Source organism: Mustela nivalis, assembly GCF_964662115.1.
Source record: "Mustela nivalis genome assembly, chromosome: 2".
Taxonomy (NCBI): domain Eukaryota; kingdom Metazoa; phylum Chordata; class Mammalia; order Carnivora; family Mustelidae; genus Mustela; species Mustela nivalis.
In genome coordinates, this window is record NC_139021.1 from 32997097 (window position 1) to 33015337 (window position 18241).

The 18241-nt window shown below is 30.1% G+C and overlaps 1 protein-coding gene across 49 annotated transcripts in view; it reads right to left on the minus strand.

The window, feature by feature from the left end:
• The window catches only part of RIMS2 (regulating synaptic membrane exocytosis 2), a 596172-nt gene that overhangs the window by 250399 nt on the left and 327532 nt on the right, over positions 1 to 18241 (minus strand). For all 49 annotated transcript variants that reach the window (XM_082719297.1, XM_082719284.1, XM_082719290.1 and 46 more), the window contains 2 exons: positions 17150 to 17321; positions 13933 to 14086 (listed from right to left, as the gene is read on the minus strand). In XM_082719297.1, coding sequence (XP_082575423.1) covers positions 13933 to 14086; positions 17150 to 17321 — 326 coding nt within the window. The remainder of the gene's footprint in view (positions 1 to 13932; positions 14087 to 17149; positions 17322 to 18241) is intronic.

The window sequence follows — 18241 nt, forward strand, 5'->3', positions numbered from 1 at the left end:
TTTTTAATACTAACCCTCCATAAGGTAGAAACATTAAAAACTGTATTCATATAAATTCAAATTTTGTGAAACAATGCACACAGTAACACAGAATATATGCACCCATATTTCATTGATCTAATAGTACCATACTAAAAGACAAAATATTAGACATACTGAAATCATAAATCACTATATTTCAACAAATGGTTTTTAATACCAAAATAATAAAGGTATAAACATGGAAATACTGGAAAAGTACTACAGGCAGAAAAAAGAAGCTGCTAACATTTTGTTCAGGAATTTAACATATGCACAATAACCAGACAAAGCACAAAACAACAAAACCAATTAAACTGTGCATATGAATACATGCATTAAACACTGTGCATGCTAAAATTTACCTGAATTATATGAACATAAGGCTTTATCTGGAAAAAAAATGTTAAAATAATGTCAAAAATACATTTAAAAATCATTATATGTAATAGGGATATTGAAATCTAATCTCCACTTTATAGTACAGACTGTATTTTGATATTTTTGTTATAAAATAAAAAGGGCATACTAATTTGGGATAAAATAAGATAGAAAGACACATCATATCTGAATTAGTAAAAAATCCAAGTTATGTTAGCAGAAATTCTGATTAAATGAAATTGTTACAGGCTAAGAGAAGGTACATAAAATAAAAAATTAATAATAGACCTGCCCTGCATATTAATGGTAATCAATTTTATCTAATAATACATGGTTATATAACAAACCATGAAATGTAAGAGGTATTGGTTCCACACAGAAATTTAGCATGCAGTAAACAACTAATGAGCTTAAATTGAAGGAATCTTAGAAAAACACTGATTTCAGAGTCCTTGATTTTGAAAAAGTATATTTTAAAATCGATTTCTTTTAGAGGAAGAACAATTTGAAAATTTTCAGGGAACAAGTTATTTTGATATTCTCACTTGATAAAAATGAATATATAGAGAGAGAAATTGTCACAAATAAGTTAACAGAATACAAATTATTTATATTTTTTCTATATAAATATTTATAAAGTTTTAAAAGGTAGGAAAATATTAATAAGTTGTTTTACATTGAAAGACAAGTAAATTATCATGTGAATAGCATTAGAAATTTAAGGGAATGTATGAACTATCATGCTATAAGAATACCAGAGAAATGTAAATATGCCCTAATATCTGGAAAAATGTAAATATTTATCCTGACACATCTAAATCATTAGCCCAAAGATAGTAAGTCACAGGGAAATAAAATAAGAGATACAAAGGCTATCACAGAAACTTAGTTTCTAATGTTCATATAAAAGATTTAAAATTTGAATGAAATTATTCTGAGCTTTATTTAACAAACTGAGAAGTAGGATATTTGACAATATTTTACATGATTGATTTGTCTGATTAGTAATCTATACAGTGGTGGAATTAAATAAAGTATTTTGGGGAAAATTACTATTCTAACCACTGTGTAGGAATTTCTGAGGTTAGAGTATAACTAGGAATTAGAAAAAAAATTGTAGAGTTGACTAATTTTATAAATATTGTAACATTATCTGGACATATGTTCATAAAAACAAGAAAAACTGCATCAACTAGCTTAAACTAGAACATAAAAAAACAACAACATAAACTTTCAGGTTTGACCAACACTAACCCCATCAGTTCACTTATCAGGTTACCAAGTTACATTCCACCACTTTCATTTAAAAGAGATTTCATACATTTACCATATATTTTTAAAGCCCACTGTTACTTTTTTCTGAGTTTCCTTCCATTGTTTTCATATACAGCTTGTTTAAATACTTACTAGGTGTTATATGCAACTGAATAATTGAACATTACATCAAAAACTAATGATGTACTATATCCTGGCTAGTTGAATATAATTATAAAAAATTTTTAAAAAACACTTGAATAAAATAAATTATTATTAAAATAAATAAAAATAAAAATAAATTGATTATTTTCCAATGTAAAATAAAATACTCATGTATATTTTTCTAGCCTTTTAACATTTTTGCTTATTATACTTATATATCATTAAATCTAAAATTAATTTTGACATACTATATAAGGAAGTGGCATGCTGGTAAATGTTTAACAACTATCAATCTGGAAAAGAAAAACCTTGATTTGTAATATTTGTAAATTTCCACATGTAAACACTCCCAGATAGCCAATTCAAGCTACCAATGTCAATGACTATGAAGAGAAGAAATGTGCACAACTGGCTCTAGTTCCAGCATACCATCAGAAAAAGAATTATTAACCATACTAAAGTTAAAATATAATAGTAGAAGAAATCCTAGGTAAAGTCACAAACATAAACTGAAAATGAGACGACTGAAGATGCTTTAAGATATCAAAAACTATTATATCGCAAAGGAAAGGAAAACTCTGAGAGTAATCATAATGAAGAATCTCAACATCCAAAAAGTAAAGACAATGAAAATAACAAAAGAAAAGTTATAACAATCTTTCTAAACAAGAAAAAAGCAAAATAAAAGTAATATAAAGAAAAAGAATTTGTATAATCAATAGAGCACACATGTATATAACTGATAGTACAAAACTGTCTTATGAAGAGGTGATCACAAGGCATGCAGCAAAAAGTTATAGGAAAAGTGTAAACAGAAATGTGTTACACAGTTAATAAATAAAATTATCATGTTAGAAATCGAAGTAAATATCTACATTGAAATCGTATTTTACATACTGAAACAACAATTTTACCAGTTTTATAATTCTTTATAGGTATCTTTGTATCATGTTAAAACTTTTTATTAAAATATTCATGATGATGATATTCATGCTCATATTGATTTACACACATATGCAAATTAATGCTAATATAACATATCCAAACCCTAGAATTTAAATGGATAAATAGTAAAGAAAATATTTCAGTTGTGGTCTTCTTACTTTACGTCACTCTACTGTTGAGGTGTTTTGGGTTTTTTTTAAAGATTTTATTTTTAAGTAATCTCTACACCCAACGTGGGGCTCAAACTTACAACTTTTAAAAATTACAATTTCTATTCATTATTAAAAATTCACAATTTATAAGAAATTTTTAAATTGGAAAAAGGTATAAATATTTCAAGCTAGTCAAGCTTACATTTTAATTCCAGGGCTTTTAATAATAAATATTAAAAATATGTCCCAGATATACATATCTATATTTACTATCTATAACACACATATTTAACATAACCTTCCTATAGCATATATATAATATTTTTTAAACAATGTATATATTTTGGCACAAACTGTGATGCTGAAAAATGTTGAAAGAGATTTTTATGAGGAGAGATAAGGAATTATTTACTCATTGTGACCTTTATCAATTGGAAATCATTATGGTCATTGCTTAATTAGACCTTATGATCTAGATGCAAGCAAATTCATTTCTTTCTTAATTTTTTCCAATTCAGTTCACTGCTTTCCCAAATTTATCTCTAATATAAATATCATTTAACTTTCTTCAATTTCAAAATACATGAGGTTTCATTTATAAGCAAGGTAGGTATTTGTTTATATGGTATAATGAAAGGAAAGTCCTCCCCTTAAAACATTTTCCCCCCAGGTTGCAGCACATCAAGGAGAGGGAATACATCATGTTAAGACATTATTGTACTACTTCTTTTAGTCTTCTATCCTCAAATTATATTTAAAAATGGTAAATCTCATAATCCATAGCCTGGCACTCAATGCTTTCTACATTAAGTCTTAAACTATCTAGATTTTATGTCTTTATCATAGCATACTTAATTTATTTTTTCTCACCTCTATTTACTGAAATCTTACTTATTCTTTTAAGCCCTAGCTAAAATGCTCATCACAGTTAGCAATATTATCTAATACCTCCACATAAGGTTAAAATTTTAGTTTTACAACTTTCCTGTCTATATATAATAAAAAATTATACAAGTTCCAAAATTATGGCATGATCATGTACTGAGATATAAATTATGCTTTATTATTCTTACATTTTTATATTTTAAAGAGGTGGCAAGTTTTTTGTGTGTTTCTTTTTTTTTTTTTTTTAAAGATTTTATTTATTTATTTGACAGAGAGAGATTACAAGTACTCAGAGAGAGAGAGGAGGAAGCAGGCTCCCTGCTGAGCAGAGAGCCCGATGCAGGACTCGATCCCAGGATCCTGGGATCATGACCTGAGCCGAAGGCAGCGGCTTAACCCACTGAGCCACCCAGGCGCCCTGTGTTTCTTTTAACTAGGGAAATTAATGTTTCCAGTTGAAAAGAAAAGTGACATATAGCACTTTACTTTCCATACTCTAGGCTTATTAATGAGATTTTGCTAGAGGAGAAAAATAAGAAAGGAGTGTAGAGGGGGGGCAGAGAAAGGAGGAAAGCACTGCTGAAGGCCAATATTCCTCAGAATTAGTAAGGGACAATGGTTAAAGAGCTTTGTGAATAATAGGGAGCCAGGCTCTAGGAACTCTCTGCAGTCCAGTGATATTTTAGGATTCTGGGATGGTAGCTCCATGATCAAGCTGGATGCTAAGGCCCAAAGAACCAACATTAGTAAAAATTTCTGTGCATAGACCTAGATTCAAATAGGACAAATCAATGAAGCTCTAGAAGGATTAAAAATTAATGGGTCTTTTCTGAATATTTTCCTTTTTTAGGGCTTCCTATAACCTCCATAAGAGATGCGAGTAGGTAAGGAGAAGGAAAATTGATATTTGACTGGAAACACAGATACCTAAGTAAAATTAAATATAGCTTTTGAAAAAAATGTGTATTTTACATGCAAGTTTGTGAATAAGAGTTTTATTGATATATAAACATCATGTATCTTTGAATCAATCACAAACACCATAACAAGTAACTAAATATTTGTGGATATAAATAAAATAATGTGAATTTCAAAAGAAAGCAATAAAATAAAAAATAAACAATATTGTGTAAAATATTAAGCACAATTTGTAAGAAATTACATTACATATAAATATATTAATTACTCCAATAAAAAATAAGTCTTGTCTTTCTCTGCTTGACTTATTTCGCTAAGCATGATACGCTCTAGTTCCATCCATGTTGGGATAAAAATATATGTTTATAAAAAATAAAAAAATAAAAAAAAATAAGTCTTGTCATAATGGATTTAAGAAGATGAACTTTACATTGTTTTCAAAAGATAAACCTTAAATATAAGGACACAAATAAGTGGAAAGCAAAAGGATTGAAAAAAATACACCACACAAAAAAATGTTAACCAAAGAAAAGCAGATATAGCATTACTAACACCAAGCAAAGAAGGCCTTAAGGAAAAAGCATGCCTAGATATAAAAAGACATATTATGGGGACGCCTGGGTGGCTCAGTTGGTTAAGCAGCTGCCTTCGGCTCAGGTCATGATCCCAGCGTCCTGGGATCGAGTCCCACATCGGGCTCCTTGCTCCGTGGGGAGCCTGCTTCTCCCTCTGACTCTGCCTTGCACTCTGTCTGCCTGTGCTTGCTCTCTCTCTCTCTCTCTCTGACAAATAAATAAATAAAATCTTTAAAAAAATAAATAAATAAAATAAAATTAAAAAAAGACATATTATGTAATGATAAAATTATCAGTCTATTAGAAAAAGTATAACAATTTAGTTAGTATACACCCAATAACATAACTTCAAAATCCATTAAGCAAATAGTGACAAAATTAAAAGGAGAAAGTCCACAATCATACATAGAACGTTAAGAACTCTCAATAACCAGTGGAATATTTAGATTGAGAAAAAAAAAAAAAAAGCAAACCAAGATTTGAACAAAACTGATAAACCTGAATAACTTGTAGAACATGTACAGAACTGTGACAAAATAAACATTCTTCTCAAGAACATTTGCCAAAATCGTTACACAAATCACCATTAAGAGAATTAGTAATTTTAAAGATTCCAAATGATGCAAAGGTTATATACTCTGATATGCCAGACAAAAATGAAAGAAAGAAAGAAAGAAAGAAAGAAAGAAACAAACAAACAAACAAACCCTAGGGTTTGGAGAGTTAATAATACATGCCTAAATAACTGAGGTAAATGAAAGCACCACAATAAATATTACATAAGTATTTTCTGAAGAAATGAGGAGAAACAAGCTATATCTAAGGAAAGTAAAAGAGAGATATAATAAGAACAGAAATTAGTGGAAAAGAAAAACAAATACAACCTAGAAAGTAAATAAAACAGGTTTTTTTGTGTGAAAGACTACTATAAGTCTGACCAAGAAAAACAAGAAAAGAAAAAGAAGGACATGACTACACATCCAATGGACATTAACTGGATAACAAGACATTATTATGAGTAATTTCATGTAAATAATTTTTTAATAGAAGAAATGTAAAGATTCCAAGACGAATCCAACTTAACAAAGCTGGTACAAGTCACAAATTTTGATTAGTTCTAAATTTAGCAGAGAAACTGAAATTATAATTTAAAACCTATACACTAAGAAATTACCAACCTTAATGACTTAAATGGTGAATATGCCTAAAAATTTAAAGAATTAATACCAATAATGCAGAAATTCTCTCAAATAGAAAATAATGGTATACTTTCACTTTTTATGAAACCAGCACAACACTGAAATCCAAACTTGAAGAGTAAATAAGACATCAAACAGAAAAAGAATAATATTTCCTAGTACTTTTTTGAAGCCAGCATAGCATTGATAACAAAAGCTAATAAAAGACAATCTTTCCTTCTCATGAATATAGATGCAAGAATTTTAAATATAGTATCAGTAAATTGAAACCTGGGATAGATAAATTGATAACGCATGATGAGATACCTGAATTCATCACAGGAGTGGCTAGATTAACATTTGAAAATCAATGCAATATACCATATTTGTAGAATAAAAGAGAAATATTATATGCATATATCCATATATCTAGAAAAAATTGATACATTCAATATGCATTCAGGATTTAAAACTTTCATCAAACTAGGAATAAAACAGAACTTCCTGAATCTCAGTGTAGTGTAAAAATTTAACACTAATTTAACAAAAATATCAACTATAATTGATAAATATTTAAAGTTTTTCCTAAGAATTAGGGAACAAAACATGGATGGCAACTTCTACTCAACAATACCACTTTGCTCAGCATTTTATGATAAGACCTTGCCAAAGCATTGAGTAAGAAAAAGGAAAGCAAGGTATAACAATTTGAAAGAAAGAGGAGAAATTGTCATTATTCACAGGTAGCATAATATTGTACATCAAAACTCAAAATAATGTATGAAAATGTTATTAGAATTCAATGAATAATGAATAATAATAACTTTTATTTCTTAATATCAACATCCACTTAAGTCAAATCCCTAGTTACTGATATAGTAAAGATATAAAATCTTTTCATTGAAATCTATTAAAATATTATTTAGAGATACAACAGATTCATAAAGTGGAATCTCCTCACTCCCTGGAGAGATTTCAGTTCTCCCCAAAATTATCAATGTAATTTGAATCAAAATTCCTGAAGGGTATTTATGAAAAATGATCATTTGATACTCAATTTGTTGATTAAGAGCAAAAAAATAAGAATATTAATAATGACCTTAAAGAAGAACAAAGCTGGGTTAGTTACACTTCCAGATATCACAATTTAGAGCTACAGCCATTAAGATACTTTGATATTGACACAAGAATAGAAAAGTTGCCTAATTGAAAGAAATAGACTCAAAAAGTTAACCAAATGCATGCGGCTTTTTAAATAAATATACGGACCAAGTTGACATCCAAAGGGTTAAGAATGAATTTTGATCCCTACCTCACACAATATACAAAACTCAATTCCAAATGAGTTGTAGATTCAACAAGCAGAATAAAGCACTATTCTAGAAGAAAACATATAAACTTGATATTAAAGAAGACAAAGATATTTTCATACAGATCACACCAACACACTAACACCAAAGAAAAAATTGGAAAACTAAAAATTTCTGTTGATTAAAAGATCTCATTTAAGAGTGGAAAGGCAAATTAGAAAGTAAAATACATTTGCAATATATTTATGCTATAAAGAATTCAAACTTATAATTAAAAAAAAAACCCTCATAAAGCAATAAGAAAAGAAAGAACCCAAATGAAAAATGGGCTAAAAATTTGAGTAGGCTCTTCATAAAAGAGGATATCTAAATGGTCTATTAACCTATGAAAAGGTCATTAGAGAAATGCAAATTATAGCCACAGTGAGGTAACACTGAACATCCACGTGAATGGTAGTGAAAGTAAAAATACCAAAAACAAGTAATGATGTGGAGAAACTTAAACCCTCAACACTACTGTAAGAAGTACAAATTGGTGTGTTTTTTTACTGTAGGAAGTAAAATGGGTATAGTTTGAGAGACTGTTTAATAATATCTACTGCATTTGAATATGAACATAGCCTATTACCCATTGATTCTACTACCAGGTATATTCAGAGCAAAAATGAACACATATGATTACAAAAGGGCATGTATGAGAAATTTCATAGCAGCACTAGTAGGAATGGCCCAAATCTGAAAGCAAATTACTAGTCAACTGCAGAATGCATAAATTCTTGGATATTTAGAGAAAGGAATGGTGTATAGCAATGAAAATAAGTTAAATGCAATTATTTGCAACAATATTGATAAACCTCACAAACACCTTGGTAAGAAAAAAAAGCCAGATGTGAAAGAATAAAATATTTGTAATTCCAATTCTATAAAATTCCTATGTATGTGTGAGTATTCCATTTACATGAAGTTAGAAATAAGCAAAACTCTTTTGTGGTATTTGACCTTGGCAGGAAGAATACTTACTAGAAGAGAGCAAGAGGGAGGCTGGTGATGTTCTGTCTTGATGTGGGTGCTACTTACATGGTTTCCGGTACTTTGTGAAAATTCACTTGGGGGCATATTTATGATTTATACACATTTCTGTATAGATGCTATACTTCAGTAAAAAGTTTACTAAAAATGTAGAATTCTGCTTCTGGGAATGACAGAGTAACTTATATTAGACTAACTCTCCTGCCAGTCATAATTACAAATGGACAAATATTTTAACAAAAACTGTTTAAAGACACCAGACAACAAACAGATGCAGACAGAAATTGGTACATGGCCCTTGAAATAAGAAAAGTGCATACTGAAACAGCTTTTCTCCTAAGGGCCTTCCCAGTTTGGTGCTCTGCAGAGGTGCTATAGCTCAAGAAAAAAAGTTTCATTCTTACATGGCTGAAGAGCCAAAGGTCAGAATTCAGAGTTTTCAGAGCAGGTAGAATTATAAGGAAAATCCTGAAAAAGAGGGAGCCAGAAAAAGGGAGGCACAAAATTTACATACAACAGCCCCCTAAATCCTTCCCTAAATTGTAAACTGCAGAGGGAAAAGCAAGAAGAAAGCCACAGCTGGAAAGCTAAAAGAGATGCAACTTCTTGATGCACAGGGACACAGAATCTAGAGTTTAAAGTCCAGTGATATCATGGGATTTTGGCCAATATCTTGGATTTTGCCTGGGAAGTTCACACATTAGGAATGAAAACCACAAACCAGACTAAGGACTATGCTTTAGAACTAAGGAAGAACCAAAATAGAATTGCCTTAACATATCCTTCATATGTTTTAGGTGATCCTTCAATAATTTCACTGTCTACCAAAATAAAAGCCAACATTTTTCCAAATCCAGAGCCTCTAAAAGGTAAGGAACACAATGTCCAGTATACAATAAAAAATTATTATATATGTAAAACACATAGAATGTGATCCAGAATCAAAGGAAAAAATCAGAACTATAAGTAGACCCACAGAAGACTAAGATATTGCAGTTAGCAGATTTAAAAATAAATATTATAAATGTATGTGAGAATTCCCAGGATTACACACACACACACAAACATACATTACATATAAATACAATATAGATACTGAATATACATGTATGTACATTACATATACACGTGTACACCTATGTACACATGTATGTATATATGTAATGCTATGGATTTTCCATACATTTACATATGTGTATATATATGATCCTGTAAATTGTTAATATATTTATACACATAGACATCATATATGTATATAATATTACACACACAGGGATATAATAAAAATAGGAAGTTCTAAGAAAACCAAATGTAAATTTTAAAATGAAAAATACATTTTTGCTAAAACAATTAGTAGTATGAATTTCAGAGAAATTGGACACTGTAGAAGAAAATACCAGTAACTTAAAGACACAGTAAGTAAAAATAATCAAAACTGAGAAAAAGAGAAAAAGAAATTAAAAAATAAACAGAACTCAATAACCTGTAGAACAATGTTAAAAGATCTTTAAACATGTAACTGCAGTCCAAGAAAGAGAGAAATAAGAGAATGGCATAGAAAATTAGAACATTGGCCAAAACACATCTCAAATGGTTGAAATCTTGAGAAACTTACATGAGGAAATCACATCTCTTTTATCTAACACCTCTCAAAACCATCATTTTGGTTTTGTCCCAATGATTTATTTCCATTCACTTTTCTAAAGATTTGTGGTTATGAGACTGTATAAAAATAGTAGATGTGAAGTTATCTATTTCAAAAAGTGAAAGGGTAATAATGTTACATTTTGCTAAATAAAGAATTAACATCTGAAATGTCAAAGAGATAAATCTGATTAAAATGGGACTAGGAAAAGAATAAAGGATCAAAAAAGAAAACTCTTTTTCATCTGTATAGTTCAAATTGTGATAAGAATGGTTAATAAGATACCAAGTAACAAATTTGTAAATGACTTTTGTCATGTTAAAAAGGAAAATACTTCATTTGAGACACTATGCAACTTTAACTGAATGAGAGTAAAGAATATATAAAATAAAAACTTATACATCAAAATATACCTTCAAAAATAATCTATGTGTCAAGAGAGTAATGAAGAGTTTCTCACCAATGAATCAAAATAAAATTATGTGAATATGTGAGATATTTTACCATCTGTAAAAGCAATCTCACTTCTCTATTGAAAAATTTTAGTTATTTGAACATATGGCTCCAATCTTGCTCACACCTTTTTAAGAATGCTTAATCAATCACTCTGAAATATGCACATTTGGTAATGTCTAAATAACATCTGGGATAACAGTGGGTAAAAGTAGCCTGAAGTTAAAAATTATAGAAAATATTACTTTCATATTAAAATTTTAATTTCTCATCATCTAATTTCTTTCAGACATGAGCAGTGAGCATGTGGCCCTTTCTACAGATGTTTTAATACATAGAACCCTCTTACTTTGCCACATACAGAAATACTGGTGTAAGAAAAAGCCATCCATTTCAAATACCTTCACTAATTCCTTTACTAGGGAAACCATTCAAACGTTATAATCAAAGTTGCCTGTACTTCCATCTCAAAAAAAATTAAAAAAATATTTAAGTTAGCTATAAGATATATGACATTACTATTAGAGTGCTTTTAAAAATATTTCCTTACATGTTTAAAATTATAAATCATTAATGTCCATGGAAATGAAATACTTTTTTGAATCATTTGAATCTACAAATTTGAATTTGAATTTGAATCTACAAATAGATTAAAATAGGAAATCATGAGCAGGGAAAACAGAATTCCAACAATACCGATAAATATCCATATATGTTCAATATATATTTATACGTGTGTGTGTGTATATCTGAGGCTATGAGATATACATATATATGTGTATATATATATATAGGCTATATATGTAGGCTATGATATATATCATAGCCTCAGCTCACAGCCTCAGAGATTGAATTACCAACATATTCTATTATGTGGATGTAGAGAAGAAATGAGGGATTATTATATATTTTTAACGATATCTATTCATACATACGTTTCATCAAATACGTTAATGATCATGATCTTTGACCAAATAAGACATTTTTTCTTTCCATGAAAAAAAAAAAACCAAACCTTAAGGAGGTCATTCTTATGAATGAATTTTTAAAATAATTAATGTTTACTTATATGTACCTTAACTTGAACTTGACATTGATGAGCAATATATCCTCAGCCAATAGTAATGTCTTTAACCTTCTATTTCTAAGTGTTAAAATCTTCATTTCCTTTATGTATATGTACACGTTTTTATTTATCTTCAGTGTTACACATTGTTAATAAATTATGATTACATTCTAGATGCAAAACACCAATTTTTACCATATGTTCAAATACTGAAAATTTATTTTATCAGAGGTTAGTTGGTAGGTAGTGACAAGACTGAATGGTGCAATATGAAACCATATTACCCACGAGTGAATTTAATACTATTAATGATTAAGTAGCAGAGGAGCTATTTGGGGAATGATTAAATATTAAAAGCTATAAACTTAACTAAATCAAATTAATTGCATGAAAATCTATGATACATGTAGCTAACTAGAAAGAATCCATCCTCATTGTTCTTCCACTATTTTTAATTCACTGGGGAGGAAAAAAAGTAATGAAAATTGTTGGTAGATCTAAGAGTTTAGATATTAAGAGTCTGTAATAGCAACTGGGGTAAGTATTAGTAGCGACCTATAAACAAACTGCAAGAATTAGTACGAAATGGTTTGTATTAGTAAACTTCGTGTAGTAACCCATGATCCTACCCTGTGATTTAGAGATAATGTACTTGGGTGGATTACAGGGACCCAAAAGAATACAAACCAAAATGACGCCACATAAAATTCACAGTAGTGTAATTATTACAACAAGAGATGTTATAAAGGCAATTGCAAATAACTGTGGGTAAATGTTTACTCTGTGGAGAAGCTGAAAAAAGTGAGTGCTGTAAAATTAGTGCTTAAATAATGAGAGACTGTAACCACAGGAAATAAAATTCATAAGTAAATAAGTCATCAAAGACATTATTTTAAAAAGGAGTGAAGGTAATTCTCTAGGCTTTCTTATGACTAAATATCCCATAAGACCTATCCTTTCTTCTAATTCTCTATTCATCAAATAGCCTTCTGATATATAATTTAGTCCTCTATTCAGCAGGGAAAATGTGATCCACGTAGACCAGAGTCATTTGTTATGTTGCCAAATACATTTCTTCGGATTGATAAATGACATGCCTTTTGTGCTTATAAATGTACACTTCTGAAATTTGGTTAATGTCAACCAGTTCTCCATTACTGCACAAAAAAATGTTGCTAAGCCTGGAAAATGCTGACTCCATGAAGATAAAATTATCCCATGAATACTACACAAAAAGTGAGTAGACACCTCCCCCTTTTAATAATAGACTCATCAAGAAAACAAATTAGATCTGTAGGAACAACAAACAAAATAATGCCACTTTTCAGTCTAGAAAACATTTCCACATTTCTTTTTAAGATTCTCCGAATTGATCAAATTCTATTTGATATTTTGGAGTATGTAAAATCCTCGGTAAAATGCAAACACTGACAATAATAATAACAACAATAATCACATCAGTTTATATTCCCGAGAATATTTAACTTTTATAAACAAGGACAGTGAATTAGAGAAAGAACCTACCTGAAGTCATATGCTTCTTAAGTGAGAGAATCAAACTTAAACCCATGTTTGTTTGACTAATGCTCATGGTCATGGTTTCAACCACTATACTATACTTGTCCTCCTATATATTTATAAAATAGTTAGCATAATGAAGATGAAAATCATAATTTCAGACATGTATAGCTACACGACCAAATTTTACTATAGTTGCTATCTCATTTCTATGTAAGTTTCCAAGAGCCAAAATGAAAACATAACTGTGGGGTCATACCATGACAAATGAATGCTGTAAGTATAACCTCATTTTAGTGTATCAATTTAAAACCATCAGTAGCTATGAAAACACTAATAGATGCCTGTTAATACCTATAATCGGATCTTCAAATTCTATGTCATATATATATCATTTACGGTGATTCATAATGGTCTGATAAATCTCACCGAAAACTTACTTTGCAACCTCCTTGTTGGGCTCTCTCCATGGAGCTGTCGCCGTGGCATATATGGAGAAGGGTGGGGAAGTGGTAATGAAGAAACATCATGGGTCTGAAGTTTGTACCAATGTGGCTCATCATCTAATAACGCTGTTTCTAATTCAATTAAAATCTACAAAGCCAAGAGACAAAAGAACATTGTATATCCGCAATATAGAAACTCTCTTAAATGGTCTCATAACTTTTATAATAATGATAATTATAATAATAATGCTGTTGGTCAAAAACAATGTTATGTTACAAAATTGTCCATATATTTTGACAATAACTAAATAAAAGTTAAATATGCATAACTTCTTACTGACTTAATAGTTTTAAATATCTGAATTTTTTATAGACCTCTGACCACCCGCCTACTGTTAAATTTGCCATTACATAAAGACAGTACAAAAAAGGAAAAAAAAAATACAGGCCAAGATCTCTGATAAACACAGATGTAAAAATTCTCAACAAAGTATTAGCAAACCAAATCCAAAAGTACACTAAAAAAATCATTCACCACAATCAAATGGGATTTATTCCTGGGATACAGGGTGGTTCAATATACACCAATCATTGTGATATATCATAGCAATAAGAGAAAGGATAAAAACCATATGATCATTTCAGTAGATGCAGAAAACCTTTTGAAAAAGTACATTCATGACAAAAACCCTAAACAAAGTAGGTTTAGAGGGAACATACCTTAACATAATAAAGGCCATACAGGAAAAACCCACAGCTAACATCATATTCAAAGGTGAAAAACTAAAAACATTTCCCCTAAAACAAAAAAAAGGTGAAGATGTCCACTCTCACCACTATTATGCAACATAGTACCAGAAGTCCCAGCCACAACACTCAGTCAAAAAAAAGAAATAAAAGACATCAAAATTCGTAAGGAAGAAGCAAAATTTTCACTATTTGCAGAGGTCATGACATTATATACAGGAAACCCTAAAGACTCCACCAAAAAAACTACTAGAATGGATAAATGAATTCAGCAAGGTCACAGGATAGAAAATCAAAAATCTGTTACATTTCTATACACTAATTATAAAGTAGTAGAAAGAGAAATTAAGAAAACAATCCTATTTACAATGGCACAAAGAATTTTTAAAAAAAGGAAAAACAAAAAAACCTAGGAGTAAACTTAACCAAGGAGATGAAAGACCTGTACTCTGAAACTATAAAACACATGAAAGAAATTGAAGATAAGACAGACAAATGGGAAGATATTCCACGCTGTGCATTGGAAATTATTAAAACATCCATATTACCCAAAGCAATCTTCAGATTTAAGGCAGCCCTATCAAAATACCAACATTTTTCACAGAACTAATCATCCTAAAATTTATATGGAACCACAGAAGACTCCAATAGCCAAAGCAATCTTGAAAAAGAAAAACAAAACTGGAGGTATCAGAATCCCAGATTTCAAGATATAGTAATCAAAACAGAACGGTGCTGGCACAAAAATAGATATAGAAATGAACGGAGCAGAATGGAAAGTCCAGAAATCAACCCACAATTATGTAGTCAATTAATCGTCAACAAAGGAAGCAAGACTATGTAACAGGAAAAATACAGTCTCTTCAACAAATGATGTTGGAAAAACTGGACATCTACATGCAAAGAATTTAACTGGACCACTTTTTTACACAAACTCAAAATGAATTAAAGACTTAAATGAGACCTGAAACCACAAAAATCCTAGAGAAGAGCACAGGCAGTAATTTCTCTGACATGGGCCATAGCAACATTTTTCTAAATAAGTCTCTTAAGGCAAGAGAAACAAAAGCAAAAATAAACTATTGGGACTACATTAAAAGAGAAAGCTTTTCACAACAAAGGAAACTTTCAACAAAACTGTTAACAAGGTAACCCACTGGGTGGGAGAAGATATTTGCAAATGATATACTTTCAATATCACTTAATTGATTGATTAATTAATTGGGTGAATGATTAACTTAATTAATCCTTTTAATTAATTAGGGGGATATTTATCAATCCCTTAATTAATTAAAGGGATTAATATTGAAGATATATAAAGAATTTCTGTAATTCCACACCAAAACAATCAAAAAATCCATTTTAAAAACTGGGCAGATGCTACAGTGAGTGCCGTGGAGTATGTAAACCTGGGACTAATATTACATTATATGTTTATAAAAAAATAAAAATAAGTAAATAAATAAAAACTGGTCAGAAGATAAGAGCAGACATTTTTCCAAAGAAGGGAAACGGACACAAAACAAGATCACTAACATCATTAATCATCAGGGAAATGCAAATTTGTCATTAAAGAAATAATGCTTATTACTATAAGTCTGTAATAACTAACATTTGTATATTATTTGGTAATTGAAAAAAACTTTATTTACATTTATTAATTTAACCTTTACAAAAACCTTTAAGTGGGGAGACAAAACGAAATTAAAAGCATCTACTAGACATTAAGAATGATGTCATAAGTTATCTTAATTCTCAGAAAAAAAAACCTGCTAGATTGGTCTTATTCAACTTTTACAGATAAGGTACCGAAGCTAACAAAGGTAAAAAAAAAAAAAAAAAAAAAACTGGTCTAAGCTCATACTAGCTGTTAAGTGAGAAAGGTGTGATATGAATCAAAGTCTGTCTTATTTAAAACTCTGTGTTCAATGTATAATGTCACTAAGAATTCAAAACAGGAAAGAAAGTGAAGAATGGATTTTTAATAGGAACCGTATCCTCATATGGATTTTATAATATGAATATTTAATAAATTTACAAAGGAAACCAGTCCACAGGAATAATGACTCTTTTATTCTTTTAGGGTCCTGTGCAAAGATGACACCGTTTGTGATTATGTATATGAGAACTGCTGTGTGATGATAACTCACTCTTCAGCTCTGGTTCCTAAGCAGAACCGTATTAGCTGCCACAAATGCAATACATTTGTGAAACACAAACCAAACTTTCAGCATTCAACACTGAGATTTCTACAGTAGGAATAAACACCTAAAAATTGTCCCAGATTATTTAGAAACCATTTTTTAAAAGGCATCAATGTTTTGTCTTAGAGCAATAAATTCATTCCATGAAAGAAATGGTTTACTTTTTCAGATATTCAAATATATGATTTTACTGATAATCACATGAAAAAAAGTATTTAAGAGGACATGAATAGTCTCAGTTTTAAAATAATTCCAGATACCTCTCCTAAGAATTCACTTTCTTCCTCTCGAACTCGAGCTTGATCCCAGAGCGTAACCTCTAGCATTCGCTCCCTAAACTCTCTTCGGTGGACCGGGGAATAAATGAATGTTTGGTTCCATTTGGGTTCCAATGTTTTCTTTACTGTTTTTGTTCTTCTCTTGTTTTTATCACTATAAAAAAAAAAAGAATATAAAAACTTACATGAACCTTTAAGTTTTTCCCTAAAAATTATTCATTTAAAATTTCTCAGGGAGTGAAGTCTTAGCACAAATATATTTATCATACATTATAAATATTATATCACTTAAACTCCTACTAGAATTTATAAGTATATAATTTAATATAAAGTACATAATTTACATTATAATTTATAAGTATATAATTACATCACTTTATAGAGGCAATATTTCAATAAATCTGAAATCCTTCCATGATAATTAAAAACTTCACCTTTCACAAAATCTAAATAAAACCAGACTGAAAAACAGTAATTCTACATATTTTTAAACATATTGCCTTATTGGAATCCTTCAAAATGGCAATGAACCAATAACATTACATACAATACTCACTTAAACTACAGAAGTGTAATTACACAGAAGTCCAATAAATTGTGACATTCACAACTTTTTATCCATATAGTTCAGCTGAGCAATTATAATTACATTTTATCAAGTTACTTTCTTGCATAAGGAAATACATACTTGCCCATCTGACAGTTACCAGATCTTTAAAAGCACTGTAAATTATTTTTTTCTTTTTTTGTGGGGGAGAAGGGGTAGAGGGAGAGTGAGAACCCTAAGCAGGCTCCATGACCCACAGGGCTCCACACAGGGCTCCATCTCAGGACCCTAAGATCATGACTTGAGCTAAAACAAAGACTCAGCTGCTTAACTGAGCTACACATGTGCCCCTGTAAAATTATTTCTGTGTGGGGTAGCCACTCTAACATTGGCTGGAAAAGCAAGCCTGCCATCCCTAATGGATGGGACTTCCAGCTCACAGGCTTCCATATTTTTTTTAACTGCATATCTCTATCAAGTGAATGCATTTGACAAAGCATCCCATTACATGCATATAAAGTCACAAA